This window comes from Camelus bactrianus, chromosome 2, assembly GCF_048773025.1.
Source record: "Camelus bactrianus isolate YW-2024 breed Bactrian camel chromosome 2, ASM4877302v1, whole genome shotgun sequence".
Classification (NCBI taxonomy): Eukaryota; Metazoa; Chordata; class Mammalia; order Artiodactyla; family Camelidae; genus Camelus; species Camelus bactrianus.
Genome location: NC_133540.1, coordinates 86772667 through 86785009, shown reverse-complemented (window position 1 = coordinate 86785009; position 12343 = coordinate 86772667). Strand labels below are relative to the sequence as shown.

At 35.9% G+C, this 12343-nt stretch overlaps 2 protein-coding genes across 6 annotated transcripts in view; one reads left to right on the top strand and one right to left on the bottom strand.

Moving 5' to 3' along the window:
* Nucleotides 1–11122, bottom strand: part of USO1 (USO1 vesicle transport factor) — a 67141-nt gene extending 56019 nt beyond the window's left edge. For both annotated transcript variants that reach the window (XM_010969318.3, XM_010969319.3), the window contains exon 1: nt 10880–11122. In XM_010969318.3, the coding sequence (XP_010967620.2) occupies nt 10880–10945 (66 nt within the window). In that variant the 5' untranslated portion in view covers nt 10946–11122. The remainder of the gene's footprint in view (nt 1–10879) is intronic.
* A 198-nt stretch (nt 11123–11320) lies between these two features.
* G3BP2 (G3BP stress granule assembly factor 2) overlaps nt 11321–12343 on the top strand; it is a 73730-nt gene continuing 72707 nt past the window's right edge. For 2 of the 4 annotated variants that reach the window (XM_045506147.2, XM_045506145.2), the window contains exons 1-2: nt 11321–11489; nt 11580–11699. The gene's annotated coding sequence lies outside the window, so the exon portion shown is untranslated. The remainder of the gene's footprint in view (nt 11490–11579; nt 11700–12343) is intronic. The other 2 variants (XM_010969323.3, XM_010969322.3) reach the window with 1 other exon arrangement.

The following is a 12343-nucleotide window of genomic DNA, read 5'->3' as shown; positions in this document are numbered from 1 at the left end:
ATTCTTGTTCTTCAAAAGACACTGTTAAGAGAATAAAAAAGATTAGCCACAGAATGAAAATGCCTGGAAAACACCTGATAAAGAACAGTTTTTACTACTACTATATTCAGGTCCTTTTATAGCTCTAATAGTTACTGTTTTATTATGTTATTATTCATTCTTTAGTGACAGCTCTAATTAAGATTCTATAAATAAGATTTTGGCATACCACAAACTTTTGCACCCTATGTGTTGGAATTAATGGTGTATAAATATTTTTTGTGTTTTCCAAACTATGTTCTGCAGATTTCTAGCGTCCCAGAAGATATTAATAGACTTTCTATGATCACAGAACCAGTGGGAAACACAAGGTTACACAAAATTAAATAGGTTTCTGCACTGCAGGATTTCTAAGTTTTTACTATCCTGATTTGCATTTCTTCATACTGTAGATGCAGTATGTTAACCAAGCCTAGCTTGACTTCGTTTTTATTCATTCTAACTGCTCACATTTAAAAATTATTTCTATCTTGAACTGCACTTTCTTCATCATAATTATACTGACTTTCCAAAATGGAAATAAAAATTTCTCTTTATTAAATAACTGGTTGATACTTTATAATTTTTTTCTTAACCATGAAAAACTATGTAGTTATCTCTTAAAAACATGAGCCTCAGTACTCTCAGCTTAAAGAATTTTAGGGCAAAAATAGGTTTCCTAAGAATGATTATAATTTATTCTATTTGGGTCTTCTATATCTTTTGTTAATTTTTTTTCTAAGTAGTTTAGAGTTGTTATTACGACCAGGAAGGCATTTTCTGCTTTTTCCTAGCCCTAGACCTCAAGTACTGTTTCCAGATCTGAGATTCCATCTTGCTTAGAATACTTAGTGCCAGTATCCTATGAGGTATGAACTCTAGGGTCAGCCCCATCTTTGGTGAATAGAGAGACTTGTATCAGAATAAGAACTTCCATGTTTTGAAGCTCTTTAATCATTATTTGTTGAATGTGGAAACGTGAAAGCTATTTGATGCTGGTGGAGACACTTAGCTTTAGGAATATTGGAGGAAAATGATCATAATCCTACAATTTGGGGGTTTGCTTTGTTTTCACTTTCAATTTTTTGTGTTCTAACATGCAAACATTTGAGCCTTAATTTAAAAAAAAACTTTTGAGATATACACGAATATAATAATCTTAGTCATTATGGAGATAAACGTAAGTTAGAATAGCAATGATGTTATTTTCAATTTTTCAGACTCACAAAAATTAAAGCAATAGTACTATATACTATATGATTCCATTTTTATAAACAACAACACCAAGCAAAACTAATCTACACTATTAGGAGTCAGGATGGTGCTTACTCATGGGGCAAACAGTGATGGAGTAAGCACAAAAGAACTTCCAGGGTGCTAGTAATATTCTGTTCCTTGATTTGGGTGCTGGGTGTGTTCAGGTTGTGAGGTTTACATACATGACATGCACACTTTTCTATATACTTTAATAAAATGAATTTTAAAATAGAACTCTACAGGACAGACAAAGATACAGATTAATAAACTTGTTTATATTCTATCAAAAGGAAAATAACCTAAAAAAGTGGCAGTTTGACAAAAGCTATTACAACTTAAAATACTCATACCCTTTCTGCCAGGCATTCTTACTTCTCGAAATTTATCCTTTAAAAACATGCCCACAACTACACAATGTTATATAGTAGAATGTTCTTTGTAGCAATATTTTTAACGGCTAAAAAATAAACCTAGCTTCTGCCACATAAGAATATATTAAATAAGAAATCTGTGACCCAGAAGAGGGCCCTCACCAAACCATGCTGGCACCTTGATCTCAGACTTCCAGCCTCCAGAACTGTGAGCAATAAATTTATGCTGTTTATTGGGGAAAAAAGGAGGAGAATCTAAAGGTTCATTCATCAATCAGAAAACAATTAACTAACATATGGTACATATACACTATGCAGTTAATCAAATGAATGAAGCAGATCCAATGCACTGACATGAAAAGACATCTAAGATACATTAAGTGAAAAAAGAAAACTGTTAATAGTATTTAGTATGAACTCATTTTGGTTTAAAACTGTATCATTAATAAACTAAGTGAACATGTATAGAAAAAAATTAAGACTATGCACCATACTGTCTTTTAGTGGTTGCTGAAAATATTCATTTTCTACATTATTTCTGATGTTTGAATTCTGATAATGAACAAGTATTACCTTTATAAACAGAAAAAGAGCAGTAATGGAATAAAGTGAAATGGTACTGGAATTTCTGGGGTATTTTCATGACTGAATAAATTCATCTTTTAGAGATGCTATCTTCACTCTACTGATCAAAATAACATGAAATCAACTTGTAATTGATAAAAATAAACTACCATAATAAAAAATCCTCAATTGGCTCCCTGTTGCCTATAAGGTAAAATACAATTTTTTTAGATTAGAATGCACAGTCATTACTCAATCAATAATCACACACTGAGAACACATGTATTTGTTCTCGTGCTAACCGTAATAAGATACGGTCTCGACCACGAAGAACATGAACAGGAAGACAGTTGTGTAAATAAAGTATAACAAATTAAAAGTATCTAAGTTAGTACTTGTAAAGCAGGTGCACAAAAATAAATCAATTCTATCTGAAAGTGAAACTGCTACAGACTGAATGTTTACTTCCTGCAAAATGCCTATGTTGAAAGCCTAATCCCCAATGTGATGGTATTAGGAGGTGGGGCTTTGGGGATGTGATTAGGTCATGAGGGTGGTGCCCTCATGAATGGAATTAGCACTCTTATGTAAGAGACCCCAGAGAACTCCTTCAAGCTTTCTGCCACATGAAGACACTGGAGAAGGTGGCGGTCTATGAACTAGGAAGCAGACCCTCACTAGACAAAGAATGTGCCAGCACCTTGATCTTGGATTTCCCAGCCTCCAGAACTATGGGAAATATGTTTGTTGTTTAAGCCAACTAGCCTATTACATTTTTGTTACAGCAGCCCAGACTAAGACAGATACTGTTTAAGAATGGTATTTAAACGATGCCACTCTAGAGTCAATAACTAAAGGATGAGTAGTTCCTCAGACAATATTGGGAAGGAATGCCAAGCATAGAAAATAGCATTTCAGAATGAAGTTTTCTTATTTAGAATAAGAAAACTGGTCTAATTTGAGTTTTTTAATTTTACACAGTTATGAATTAAAACTAATTTTCCACTGTACACATACATACATATTTCTTCTATTAAAATAAGGGAGATTCTAAAATGTGAAAACTTTCCTTTTACAATAATCTTAAATGCTTGTTATTTCTGGAAATGATAAGATCTAAAATAATGTGGAGAAAAACAGCAATATGTAAGATTAAACTGTTAGCTAAAACTAGATTATTTTCTAATGAGTTCAAATTATATATCTCTTCAATAGGCTCTGATTAATAAGGAAATCAGTTTTTTTTAGAAGGCTGTAAAATGTAGCTTAAAAATTAGTCATTACTTTAAAGTGTACTATTTATACATAGAGAAATAAAATCCATTCATCCTTGAGTTTGGATAAATATTATCGACTATTTTTAAGACTATAAACATGCTTTTTATCTATTAAACTTGGGTTACAGCGGCAAGTACATATTATTCTCAATTGGGGATTTTAATCAGAACTTTCTCTGTGACTTAAGACAATTAAACTCAGATCAGTCAATCATACTGCAACCAGTAAGAGTCAAAAATGAATATAAGAACAACTTACTTATCTCAAACCATAATGAAGCTATTTCAGATACTTTCTGTCAAGCACCAAGATGGTCTTTTTCATTTTAGTGATTTCTGATGGCAATCTAAGACTAACTACAAGTTTCTCTGTCTTTTTAAACAAAGAACAAAATTATACGCTTTTATAGCATTTAAACCTAAGTCCTCTCCAATATCAGATATAGGGATGCTTTAGATATTTAACTAAAATAACATAAAAGTCTTTGCATAGTACCTGGCACCTATAAATGTTCAATAAATGTTAACAAATTTTATTATTGCCAAACTTCTTATGACTACTTTGTATTAGCCTTCTAGCCTATCAGGATTTTGGCTGTCATTTCCATCATATATGTTTCTAATAGACCATTCAAATTTTGCAGATTTTAATTTGCTACTGAGTGAAAAATTTGATAAGTAAGCTAGATAGTAATATCCCTACAACCCCAAATAATTCAGGCTTGAAATCAAGATTGAGTACATTTGCAACTTCTACTTTTGGTACGTGAAGGTCAAAAATTAAGCACTCACTGGATACAGACTGAAGTGCAGGTAATGGGTAATAAGAATGAAGCAAGCAGAAAAGTAGAGAAGCAGAATGAATGAGGATGTTATTGTCAGAAGGAAAAAGGACAGTATTTCAGAGTTGAAAGATGTTTATTCAGACTCTGTTATCAAAATGCTTTTATAGTCTATTAGAAGAGAGCACAATTAAGAAAAGCAACTAAAAATGTGGTTTTTAAAATAATTTCTAATAAAGTAGCTCTATGTTTTAACATGCAAAGATCTCCAAGACTATCAATCAATGAAAAAGGTAGGCTGTAGAACACTATAAACACTGCATCATTTATTTAAAAAAAGATATAAATATGTTTATACAAATAATTCTACATTGCGTGATTATTCATAAAGGTCTGGAAGGAATTATACCGAACTAAGAATAGTGGTTATTTCCAGAAAAAGAAATGAAATTGGAGACTATAATCAAAGAAAACTTAAACTTTACTAGTATTATTAAAAAAAACAAAACACAAAACAAGACACAAAAACAAAAAAAACTTTACTAGTATTATTTGCCATTTTGTAATAAAGAAAATAAAAAGGCTAATTAAGTAAAATAATATGTATAACATCTTGTAGCTCATGCAGGTGATTACATATCAGGACTCTTCTCTTCAATAATTGCCATGTGAGATTAATAATTCTACTTATTCAGAAAATATGAAAAGGACAAAAAAACCCCCACTAATAACCTGTAAATTGGGCATAATCAGAATTACAACCTAGTAACCTGAATTTAATGTTTATCTTGCTTACCAATGGTGCCATTTATTTTCATTCAATGATACACAAAGGAGACCAAAAAAGAAGCAAATGAAACAGGAGTGACTAGGAAAGAAAAAAGTGAGATGAGGAATGTGAAAATAAAAAACCACAAAGTAAGGGACTGGCATTTCAAAATGCAGAATAGATAAACAAGATTGTACTGTGTAGCACAGGGAAATATATATAGGATCTTGTGGTGGCTCAAAGCAAAAGAGAATGTGACAATGAATGTATGTATGTTCATGTAAAACTGAAAAATTGTGCTCTACACTGGAATTTGACACAACATTGTAAAATGACTATAACTCAATAAAAAAAAGTTAAAAAAAAAACCATGAAGGGAGAAAAAAAGGTGGCATAAAACTAGGATGCTGAACGTACATTTAAAGCACACAGACATAATGTAGTTTGCAGTATTTTCTCACAATTCCTAGTAGAAATCCACTATATATATACATATGCATATATATATTTTTTAGTTTTTCACTATTTAACTGAGATGCAAAAATGAGTCAGTAATGCCAATTTTAAAAAACTGAATTCAACCATTCAATCCTTTATTCAACTAATATTTATCAACCACCCAATGCCAACTTACTTGATGATGTAACTTTGCCTTCTTGAGGCTTAAAACATAGTTATACCTTCTTTGGAGAAAACTTCCTCAACCATAACTACAGGACTAAAATAATTCATGTTAACTAACAGTCAATTCATTTATATTGATTTAATGGAATTAAAAAATGACTGTTTTAGAATTCAAGAAAGAGCCACAAATTTGCTTTAAATTGAAATCTATAACTGAGAAGATTTTACCAAACAAAGCAAAAGCCAGTCTTATCTTCAGATGATCTAAATTATTATAATCTAGAAAAGAAATAAAAAAGTAGGACCATTACCAAGTCAAATACTAGTCTCTTTGCAGATAAATCCATAAACCTAACACAATCTATTTCCATTACAATTACCAATAAGTCAGCCAAGGTAATAACATACTGCTTCATTTATTCTCCATGCTTTCTTTAAGTAAAGAAAAATGCTTTCCAAAAGCACACCCATTTAAGCAAGGCATCATAAGGAAACTTGTCTACCAAATAACCTATCACAAATGCTGGCATCTCAAGGTCTAATACTACAAAAGTTTTCAAAATAAAGGTGACTAACTTTTTATACAAAGAATGCTTATGGCATTTCTGCCTGAGGTATAAAAATATAAGCATGCCTTTTCTATGGTATCTGCAATAGACAAAAACAGACAGAGCAGAATAAATAATAAGAGATAAATGTGTAAAAAGAAGAGGAATGGAGGGGAGGGTATAGCTCAGAGGTGGAGTGCAAGTTTAGCATGCACAAGGTCCTGGATTCAAACTCCAGTACCTCCACTAAGTAAACAAACCTAATTATTTCCTCCCCTCCAAAAAAAAAAAAAAAAAAAAAGGAAAAGAAAAAAAATTTTTAAAAGAAAGAGGAGTGGTATTTGCTATCAAAAAATTTATATAGGAAATTCTTATATTCTCTCCTGAAAGATAATTCAACAGTGATTACAATTACTTGTCAAGCCATAAAGCATCAGGAATTATTTCTTAGGTATTCCAATGGGCAAGACATCATGAACTCCATAAAGCTGATGATAATGAAGGACTTCTAAAATGTAGCATTCCTTTAAAAATATATCCTCTGGGACAATTTTACCCAAAATATGTTCCTCAGAACACTAGACCTACGTGGTTTCCTGGAGGAAAAAAAAGGATATGATCCATTAGATCTGGCAAACACAATTTACTTTATATCTCCACCTTGAAAATATCTGAAAACAACATAGCGCCTGTTTAATAAATCTTGTATAAATTTTAGGTTTTTTGTTTTGTTTTTGACCATAACACAGTACACCTCTTTAGTAACAAAATCCTTTCGAGTATACTTACATTCTTTGGAATATACTTTGGTATGTAAATTTTAAATAATCTCCATGAATAACCTTCAAAAAAGTAGTTTTCAACAGACACTACTTAAATATAATAGACGTCTTTGGTTACCAAAATGTAAATCATTACTATGATTTTCTCTGACCTTGTTATTGTAAAAGAGCTAAGAGAGAAAACATACCAGTTATGACACTGACCTGGTTATTAATGTAGAATATAAAACATGAATCCAAATATAGGAGCTTCAGGTTACTCATTTATAGTAACATGGTATATAATGTGCTTGACTAAACCAAAACTATGTCTAAATTTAAGTGCACATTCCTTAATAACAATTTTTATTAAAAGAAACTACAGCTGTGCCTAAATCGTTAGCCCTCGTGCTTTTTAAGCCAGCTGACCAAAGTCTGATCTAAAAAGACATGCCTTAACAGTACAGTAATTCTGCAAACCTTTTCTGGACTTTCACAACTTTCACGCCTGGAGACGCAACTTGAGAAGAGAAAACCCTCCCTGTGATTTATCATCAAATGTAATTAACACTTCTTTTGGGATTTTCAAGAAACTTGCTTTTTAAAAAAGGTATTAGTTGGAAGGTAGATGCAAAATTAAGCATGACTGAGCCCTCAGAAAAATGAGTAGGATTTTTAATAAAAGTTAGTGTTTATTTGGACCTAGGAAAGTATGTCAAGGCTAAAGAAGCCTCAGTCATCAGCAATCAGTGCCTTTCTCTACTGAAGTAAAAAAGAAATCAAATTTAAAAGTATTTGACTCTAAAATATGAAAAATTTAACATGAATGAAATTCTAGACTTAAAATATTCTGAACTTTATAGAATTACTGATACAAACAGAAAGATCTACTACTTTGTTTCTGAAGAACATCTTAATAACAGTTCAGAGTTAGTCTTAACTGAGAGTATGAAAGCTAGGTACTATATAATCAATAAGATAACTCTCACCCATATTTAGATGACACTTTAGTTAAAAGAAAGGAGGAAAGCAGTTAGAGCAGAGCAAATCTGAAAAATCCCTTAAGTAAAAGGTTTAAAATAATGAATTTCAATCAATCCAGAACTTTGATTCCTACAGTCTTTGAAGAGTATTGTTTTAGCACCTAGTAATTTGTAAACTGCCATGATTACAGATCTGTGATTTCTTCTGTAACACTACAATTAATTCATAACAAACATTTATTGATATGGAAAAACAAAGATTAAAATACATATGAACACTCCCCTTAAGATAACTTAAGAGCCTAGAAGAGATGGGACATATTTAAAGGGTAGAAAATGACAGAAAGCTTAAGAAATGAAAAATCTAGTTAAAATGTAAAGATTTTCAGAAGGGGAAGAGACCACTGCAGTTTGGTGGGGGAAAGGGGTTAGGGGTGCAAATTAGGGAAGGCACTGATGATGGTCTTAAAGAAGAGGTAGACTTTAGACAATGAAAAGAGGCTTTCCATCAGAAAAAGATGAGAAAAGCACAAAAGGCAGAAAACCACAATGAAAATAATTTAATTTTGCAGAAATGGACAAAACTTACAAAATACTAACTGATAATGCAGAATTTAGATGTCCCAAGCTCTGGCAACTAGAATATCTAGGTCACATCAAATCACCAATTAAAAGAGCTAATATTGTACCTAAACATTTTACTGATGCTCTATAAATACTTCTAAATTAGTGATCCATTATCCCTTATACCTATTATTCTTCCTGATGGAATGAGATGATGAAACAAATTTTATTCATACTGTACCTCAGAGTAAACTATTAATTCTCTTCAGAAGACCAATTAGTTTTCCAATTTTGAGTATACATGTTCAACATTAGGCAAGAACAAAGACTCCCTACTTTACTTTCAGCTTATGTATACAAGATACACAAATAATACTCAAGCTCCATTTTGAAATCATGATATCAAAGCTATGTTGCTCCATTCACTATGGCAAGATCAAAGTTTTCTAGTCTCAACTCAGCAATATTGTGCAAGTTGCTTTAGTGCTCTGTGCCTCCGTTTCCTACCTTGTAAAATGAGAGGGTTCAACCTGGATGATCTGCAAAGGGCCTTTCAGCTTTAAAATCCTCTACTCAATTAACTGGACATCATCTTTTCTACAGAAGTCACTGTGACAAGGCTAACTATAACAAAAAAAGAAACACTACTCTTCCCCTAAAAATGTAATAAAAAAAAAAAAACCTAGCCTTTATTGACTAAGTGCCAGGATCTTTATATTTCTTATTTCATTTAATCTTCATTACACCCATCAGAGTAGGCATTTTCCTTGTTTTACTCATAGGGTGTTAGCCATCTCTTGCCTGTTCAATCCAATTAGGAGTGGAAGGCAAGGACTCCAAAGCAAGCTCTAATAAACCACACTTTAAAATTTGGTGCCTCAAACAAAAACATCAGACATAAAATGAATGAACAAAAGCTGAAGATGGGGGCTGTGACTATGGTAACTTAGAGAGAGCATGGTATTCTAGTAGGGCAACTCAGCTGCCTCATAGCCACATGGGAATGGACCAGCCAGATATGAGGTGTGTGTGTGTGAAAACTCCTGATTTTTCAAAAGAAGGAATAGCTCTAATTCAGATTTGTGAGATTAGTTTTATTATATTACATAAACTTACAAAATTCCCAGATAATTATTAAAATATGGGCATCAGTAGTAAAGCCTAGGCTTTGATGTAAGGTAAACTTTGGTTGAATCCTGGCTCCATTACTATCAGTATGACCTAGGTCAAGTTACTTCACCTCTCTAAGCCTCATTTCTTCATTTCTAAAGTGATGATACTATTACCTATCTTGCAGGCTGGTTAGGGATTTAAGGAGAATGTGGACTATAACGAGTTCAGCACAGTAACCACCGCAAGGTAAGAGCCTGACAAATGAAAGCTATTATTTACTCTTCAGGATTCCAGCAACACAGAACATAGGATATATGTTCATAGACAACCCAGTTATGTTTACGAATACTATCCAAAGTTTACCTTTAAAATATCATACTTTGTTGCTATTTTGTAGATTCAAAATTACACTGAATTTCAGTTTATGTTTAAAACTGTCACACACTCATTTCTAATCGAAACTAAGCAAAATTCGAAGTAAGTTTCTCCTAAACCTAAAATATAACCAACTTATTAAATACTATTTTCAGTGGCTAACAGTTTTTTAAAGTGATGCTGCAAATAGTGTTACCATGAATTCTAAATAGGTTTCATGGAAGGGAAATGTGTTCCCAAGGCGGTTTGTGCGCAAGAGTCCTACAAAGTCCAAATGAGTATTTCCCAAATATATGGGTGAGCCTGAAAAACTGGGTCCTAACTAATAACACCTAACAGAACGACCTTCCTCCAGTTAAAGGGACAGGAGCAGGTGGTTTTGTGCCCCCAAACTATCGTATTATTCTTAGCCACTTGCTCTGGTTCAACAGCTGGGTTTTAAACCTTGCAGTCCTCCCCAAAGCCCCATTCCAGACAGCGAGGGTGGGAGCTGGACTTTAGGTTCCTCACCGCCAGTGGAGACACAAGCGAAACGGGGAGAGGCCCACTGCCCCGAGGGGAGTGGGAGACAGGTCAGGCCACCTCTGCCCGGGATAGATCGCCCGCGGACCACCACCAAGCGGCCTGCGGAGCATCGGGGCGCGGCTGCTGTCAGCAGGGCCGAGCCGCTGCGCTGGGGGCTGCCCTGGGGGCGTGAAGGAATACCTCTGGGGTTTCGGGAGACGTAGGGAGGCAAGAGGGCAAAGGGGGAGGCGGCGTGTGGAACCCTCGGGCCCATGGTGGGGCGAAGGAAGTGACCCCCGGACCCCTGAGTCCTCCGTCCCGGTTCCTACCCGGACCCTTCCCAAGTCCTGGACCCGCCGTTCCTCTCACCGTCTCGGCTTCTGTGTGCTGTGGTCCGGCACTCTGACCCCCCATAACTCCGCGGAGGAAATTCATTTTGCCGCTCAGCCACCGGCTCTACCGTCCCCTTCGAGAAAGAAAAGATAACTCCCCCTGTCCTCCCCAGGGCCTGGCTCCCAAGCCCGTACTCTGCACCCCTCAGCCGCCGCCACCACCGCCTCCTACTCGGCGGCCGCTCCAGCCGCCTAAGCCCGGAAACAGCCGCCACTGCCGGTCGAGATGCGCATGCGCGGGGACGTGGCATTACGTGGCGGCTCGAAGGGCGAAGGCAAAAGGGGAAAGGAGGCGAAAGGAGGCCTGTGGCGCGGGTCCGCCCACGCCCCGCCCACAGTACAGGCCCCGCCTCCCGCCGCAAGGACACGCCTCCTGCTCCCGCCCTTCGCGAGCGGCTCCTGCTGGCCCCAACTACCCACGTGGTCGGAACCCGGCCCTGCAGGCTGGAGAGGATTTAGATAGTGTAAGCGTTTCGGCTTGCAGGGGTGTTTAGTTGTCGCCGAGCGAGACTTTACTGCAAGCTCTCAAATCTGGAGTCGTATTTTGTTGAGTCGAAAGTGAAATTTTCCTTCGGCCGACGTGACAGGTAAGGGGTCCAGGCCCCTGGGAGGTTTCGTTTGGTTTTGCGGTGTAGCTTTGTGGCCTTCTTATCCCGGTAAATTGCATTTCTTCACAGGGCTTTGTTTGGTGGTAAAAAGGGTGCCAGAGTCCCCTCGTTCCACCGCCACCGGAGGGCGCATTTCTCAGCTCTTGCTCTTCAAACCTGCTAAAAGGAATTCCTGGATATAAACACCAGGTACACCGCTAATTTTCAAGTAGTGAGGAGGAAACCAAGAGAACCCTGCATTTAGCTTACTAGAGAAAACACATTGATCTGCACTGTCAGTTTGGCAGTTAGTAGCATGATGTTCTTAACTCTAAACCCCTACATTTTGAGTTTTTTATTTAACATGAAAAATCTCATTTTTCGTATCACTATGCCTTGTGTCTTTCGAAATGACAGTGCCAGGTACAAATGCCTATGGCGTAGTTTGTAAATGTCTTGAACCTAAAAAGCGCAGGATCTCGTTAGCTAACTGATTCATACACCTCTCCACACGGATGTTTCACAGATCTCAGATACCCCAGCGTCCTTTAAAGAAAAAAAAAATCAGTATGCTTCTTCTCTGTGCCCTGCCTGGCTCATTTGTACCATGAGCTAAATAATTGCCTAAGCTAGAAGGGGGAAGCTGGGAGAAATCTGAAACTCTGGATTTCACCCCCATATGTCCAGTAGTCAAGCCCTATCATGTCTATTTATAGAATATATCTCAAATAGGTCTCTGCTCTCCATCCTCTCTGCCTCTGACATGGTTTATCTTCTCATCATTTTCCACCAAGATTGCACCAATAGCTTCCTAACTAGTTTGTCTGCATTCAAGCCCTGGCTTCCTTCCACTT